The sequence below is a fragment of the Pinus tabuliformis genome, chromosome 8 (assembly GCF_031772625.1).
Source record: "Pinus tabuliformis cultivar Carrire ecotype Pingquan chromosome 8, CPIR1, whole genome shotgun sequence".
Lineage (NCBI taxonomy): Eukaryota > Viridiplantae > Streptophyta > Pinopsida > Pinales > Pinaceae > Pinus > Pinus tabuliformis.
Genome location: NC_142294.1, coordinates 1,948,851,118 through 1,948,856,851, shown reverse-complemented (window position 1 = coordinate 1,948,856,851; position 5,734 = coordinate 1,948,851,118). Strand labels below are relative to the sequence as shown.

At 41.7% G+C, this 5,734-nt stretch overlaps 1 protein-coding gene across 1 annotated transcript; it reads left to right on the top strand.

The window, feature by feature from the left end:
- The first annotated feature begins 1,154 nt into the window (after window positions 1-1,154).
- LOC149244265 (uncharacterized) lies at window positions 1,155-1,958 on the top strand. Its single transcript, XM_089371487.1, has one exon. It carries the CDS (start codon window positions 1,155-1,157, stop codon window positions 1,956-1,958), a length of 804 nt encoding a protein of 267 aa, XP_089227613.1.
- Window positions 1,959-5,734: the final 3,776 nt, after the last annotated feature.

Genomic DNA, 5,734 nt, shown 5'->3' with positions numbered 1-5,734 from the left:
GGCGCCTATCTGGGTAAGACTGTTTGGACTCCCAATCGAGTTCTGGGATCCAGAGATTCTGGAAGGGATAGGAAACATGATTGGGACATTTGTGAAAGTGAAAGAGACCGCCAAAAAGGGAAAATACACATTCTATGCCAGGATCTGTCTATACATTAATATCACAAAACCACTACTAGAGTATATCAAACTAGAGTACCATGATGAGATCTGGCAGCAACCAGTGGATTATGAGCATATCCCATTTAGATGTCGAAGATGCCATGAATACGATCACCTTATTAAACAATGCCCCTTGAATGCATCTGGAGAGGTAGCAGAACAAGGGAAGGAGGAACAAAAGGAGACAGAGCCAAACAGGGAAGATGACGAAGGGTTCACGAAAGTGCTTACTAGAAGGAAATCCCAAAAAGGATCCATCCATATAAAATCAACTGCAAAAACAACAATCAGAGAAAACAAAACAATTTTGGAGTTCTTCAGGAGGAGGAAATGGAATTGGAGAAGGCAGCCAATGAAGAGGAACCAGGGGAACCTACAAAAAGGGCAGTAGAAAAAGACATGATGCAAACTATAGCAGAACAAGAGAAAGCAGGAGAAAAATTTGGAACTCCCTAAGACCTATCTGAAATGGAAATAGACCCATAAAAGGAAAAAGGAAATGAAGAAGAACAAGTTGTGAAGACACTTCTGCAAGAATGGCATCATCTAGATGAAAGATTCATTCCGGAAGTACAAAAACAACTATACAAGGAAATGTTCCAAAAATACAACGAGAAAGGAGGGACAATTGCAACAAATCAACTAGAACAGTTAGGAACACAAGGAGGACAAAGCATGGAAGCAGGAAACATTGGAAAAGCAGGGAGGAAAAGAGGGAGAAGAACTATGAGTGAAACCATCCAATTAGTTGGAGAAATGTTAGTCAACTCAGGACGGGTTATACCTCTATTAGAGGTATTCCAACAACCAATTAAATTTTTAAAATGATAAGAACAATGTGGAATATTAGAGGGTTAAACAGTAGGGGGAAACAGAGATACTTAAAAGACAGGTTGAAAAGAGACAAACCTAGCATAATGATTATTCAGGAAACGAAAATAAGTGAACAGAAGCTGAAGGAAATAATGCAGAGATAACTCCATTACGGAGTAATGGGACAGGATGCTGTAGGTAGTGCAAGAGGCTTGGCAATTCTTTGGAATATAGAGGAAGTTCAATTTGAAAATTGGGTAAGCTTGCCTCGAATCCTCTCAGGAAAATTCCGGAACATAGGTTCGAATGAATGGATCCTTTTCTCAGGAGTGTATGGTCCCCATCTAACAGGAGAACGCAAAAGCTTCCTCAAGAAGATAGGAACACTTCGAGGTTTATTCCCAGATTTACCTTGGATAGTAGGGGGTGACTTTAACATGATCACCACCCTAGAGGAAAAACGTGGGGGTTTGAGAAGAACAAATCCGGACATGGAAGCCTTTGGTGATATGATATCGGAACAACGATTGGTGGACATATCTACCACTAACGGGATATACACATGGAATAACAGAAGAGGAGGTACAAACCAAATCGCTTCAAGACTGGACAGATTCCTACTATCTGAACAAATTCTTAGTAGAGACATATTTCTTGAAGCAAGGATCTTAGCAGGAATGGGTTCAGATCACTGGCCGATACAACTAGAAATTGATATTAAGGCAAGCCCTAAAAGACGCCCCTTCAGGTTCGAAGCTTTTTGGCTTAGGGACCAGAATTTCATGACAAAAGTGGAGGAATGGTGGAACCAGAGCCAGCAAAAAGGCAGAAGCAGAATGCAGACCTTCCAACTAAAATTAAAAGAGCTTAAGGGGAAAATAAAAAAATGGAATAGGGAAGAATTTGGGAATATATTTAAAGAACAACAAATATTAGACCAGAAAATGGCAACTCTTCAACAAGAAATAATCACAGAAGGATGAAGTGAGGAAAGAATTAAGGAGGAAGGAATACTAATAAGCCAAATAGAAGAACGAAGAAAATAGGAGGAGATTTTATGGAAACAAAAATCAAGAGTGAACTGGCTTAGAGAAGGAGAAAGAAACATGAAATTTTTCCATCAAGCCATGATCCAGCACAGACAGAGAAACCAAATTTTTTCCATTACCAATGAAGAAGGAAGACGTTTAACCCAACATGAGGAAATGGAGCAGAATCTAGTAGATCATTTCAAGGACCTCCTTACAGAACCCCAGGTCAATAGAAGAGCAGCTATAGAAAGGATTTGTAATGAAATCCCTGAACTGATCACCAGGGACTAGAACTTAGCTCTCATGAGAGCTGCAACCCTAGAAGAAGTGGAAGAGATTGTGAAGGGGATGAAGAAGAATAAAGCTCCAGGGCCAGACGGATTCACTGTAGAATTCTACCAAGAAGGCTAGAAATTCTTGGGACAAGACATTCTGGAGGTAGTGGAAGAATCACGTCGAAATTAGAAGGTATGTCCTGGTCTTAACTCAACTCTCTTGTCTCTCATTCCAAAAAATGCTAACTCGGAAACTGCCCAGGGCTTTAGACCCATAGCTTTATGTAACGTAATTTACAAGATCATTGCCACATTGATAGCCAAGAGACTAAAGCCAATCCTGTCAAGTATTATCTCTCCGGAACAAACTGGGTTTGTGGAAGGAAGACAAATACTGGATGGCCTAGTAGTCTCTCAAGAAGTAGTGCATTCATTGAAAATAAAAAAGGAAGCGGGAATGATGATCAAGTTGGATCTCTCAAAAGCTTATGACCGTCTGAACTGGGATTATCTTAAATCGGTTCTAGTAGCATTTGGTTTCAACAATAGATGGATTAAATGGGTGCAAGATATGATCGCCACACCAAATTTCTCCATCCTCCTGAACGGAACTCCAACCTTGACATTCAATGCCACAAGAGGGCTGAGGCAAGGAGATCCTCTATCTCCTTTCTTGTTTATCATAGCAGTAGAAGGACTTGGCAGATATATCAAGAAAGATCTGAGAGAAAGGAAAATTAAAGGGTTAAGACTTTGGGGCAACAACCTGTCGATCACACACCAGCAATTTGTAGATGATATTATGCTTTTTTGTGCAGTCTCTCTAAGAGAAGTAAAGAGGATGAAAAAGATTCTTGATCTTTTTATGGAAGCTTCAAGTACTCAAATTAACAAGGAAAAATCTTGTACATTCTTCTTCAACACATCGGGCAATGTTAAATCCTTTTTGATAAGAATTCTGGGCTTCCATTCTGGAGATTTACCCACAAAGTATTTAGGGACTCAACTAGCCCTAAATCCTCTCAGGATGGAAAATTGGCATCATACTATAGAAAAACTCTGGAACAGATTGGCAAACTGGTCCTTTCGAACCTTGAACATAGCAGGATGAGCAGTGATTCTGAGATCAGTCCTACAAGAAATTCCCATTTACCCCCTGTTGGCAACGGTGGTTCCAAAGGGGGCATGTGCAAAAATGGCAGAGATATTCAAAAAATTCCTCTGGGGAGGACCACAACAACAGAGGAAATGGGCCCTGATATCGTGGAAAGGCCTGATAAAAAATAAGGCAGAAGGGGGACTAGGGCTAAGAGATCCATACACCTTGAATCAAATAATGGGAGCGAAGCTGTGGTGGAGATGGATGAAGGGAGGAGGAGACCTATGGAAAAGAATCTGGATGCAAAAATACAACATGCCCACTAAAATTGAAGACCTCTTAAGACTGGAAGAATCTCCAAGAGGCTCTACAATTTGGAACTTGGCCAGTCAAAACAGAGATATAATCTCCAAACATGCATTCTGGGAAATCCGGAACGGGCAATCAGCTAAATTCTGGGATGAAGCTTGGCAGCAGAGAGCAAAATTGAAAGAAATGGAAGGCCTTAGGAATACATGTCAGAGAGCGAAGGAGGAAGGAATGAATCATGTAAAAGATTACTGGCATGAAGGAAGACATGAGGAAACCTGGAGAAATTGGAAGGACCCAGAGGTGTGGGACAGAAACATAGATTCCGAACAAAGAGAGCTATACACAACAGAAATGAAGTCTAGGAGAATAATCATTCGAACAGGTCCAGATATATTAAGATGGGGTAAATCTATGACAGGAGCTTTCATAATTAAAGAATCCTACCATCTAACCTTGCAGCAAGGGCAGGAGGAGAATGCTTCCATATGGAAACAAATATGGCAGAGCCATTGGTGGCCAAAGATAACCATGTTCTTATGGTTGGTGGGAAAAATCCATATCCTAACATGGGACCAGATTCAGAAGCGTGGAATCTATGGACCCCCTAGATGTTTCTTATGCAAGCAAGCCCAGGAAACTCAGGAACATCTGCTAAACTCATGCCCTTTTTCCTAGCAATAATGGGATAAAATCAACAAGCTATTTGGTAAGACAAACAGAGATACTCAAAGCATAAAAGAAACTATCAATCAATGGGGACGTGGCCAATTCTTGAGCCCAATAGTAAGAAGAGCCTGGAGTTTAACAATGGGCTTAAATATCTGGATGATATGGAAAGAGAGAAACCGAAGGATATTTCAAGACAAAGAAATGGCCTCGGAATTGATCTGGAAAAGAACCCAAACTCACATAAGAGAAACTATCTTAACGGAAAATTGGAATCAAGAAGACTGGGAAACAACTCCGGAGGAAGGTAAGATCCTGTCATACCTCAATCTAGAACAAGGAATGGTTCACCCCCAAAAATATAAGGATCTGGTAATGACTGTCAGTAGCCCGGCCAACTTCAGACGCCCTCAAGACGGCTTCATCAAACTTAATTTCGATGGAGCCTCTAAAGGAAATCCAAGGCCAACAGGATTTGGTGGCATTTTCAGAGACCATCAAGGAAGGACAAGATGGGTGTACGTAGACCATGGAGGCATTATGAGCAACAACGAAGCGGAATTAACAGCAATTCACCAAGGACTAAGAATAGCGATCAGAAATGGATACAATAATTTGGAAATAGAGGGGGACTCAAAGATAGTGATAGAAATGCTGAGAAAGTTGAATAATGGAAAGGACTGGGAAAAAGTAGCGCAGAGCTGGAGGACGGCAGGCCTGATTCAAGACATGGAAGCACTCATGAAAAGAATAAGCTATAAGATTATCAATCATACCAGAAGAGATGGCAATAAGGCAGCAGATTTCCTTGCTAACTAGGGATGTAATGAACAAAGGGGGAAAGTGGATAGTATATGGCCGATGCATACGGATGATCAAAGGTGGGAGTCCCTCAAAGCAATTATCAACCATGACAACAATACAGACACGATCTCAAGGCAATAGTTACAAGTGGCCCCCAATCGGGATGAGAGATGGGAAGATGACGTGGGAATGGATCGTGGAGGGGAATGGATGGTAGTGCTGGCCTCCCAACATTCCCATAATAAAACAGGACGCGGGGGAGGCATGCAGATGGGACAGCCGCCCGAGGAATAGAGCTGACAAGGGAGTGGGGGAAGAAATAGCAGAAATCGGCGGCGCCGGATTGATTAGATGTGGGAAAGTTGATAGAAGGAAAATAAGAGAGGAGAGGGTAATGAGGCTGGTCACAAAGAAGCGAAGGAGGAAGACAGCGGGAGCGAAGGACAAGCTGGTTTCACCAGAGGTGACGCACAGGTCTGGGTATGTTTTCGTAAAGCCGAGTCCTGTAATTTGCTTAATTGTTGATAGTCTGATGGAAGAAGAGGGAGAGCTAGGATTAGCAGAGAAAGGGA

Coding starts and splice junctions, on each gene's coding strand:
- LOC149244265 (XM_089371487.1), top strand. CDS start 1,155: ATGGGACAGGATGCTGTAGGTAGTGCAAGAGGCTTGGCAATTCTTTGG.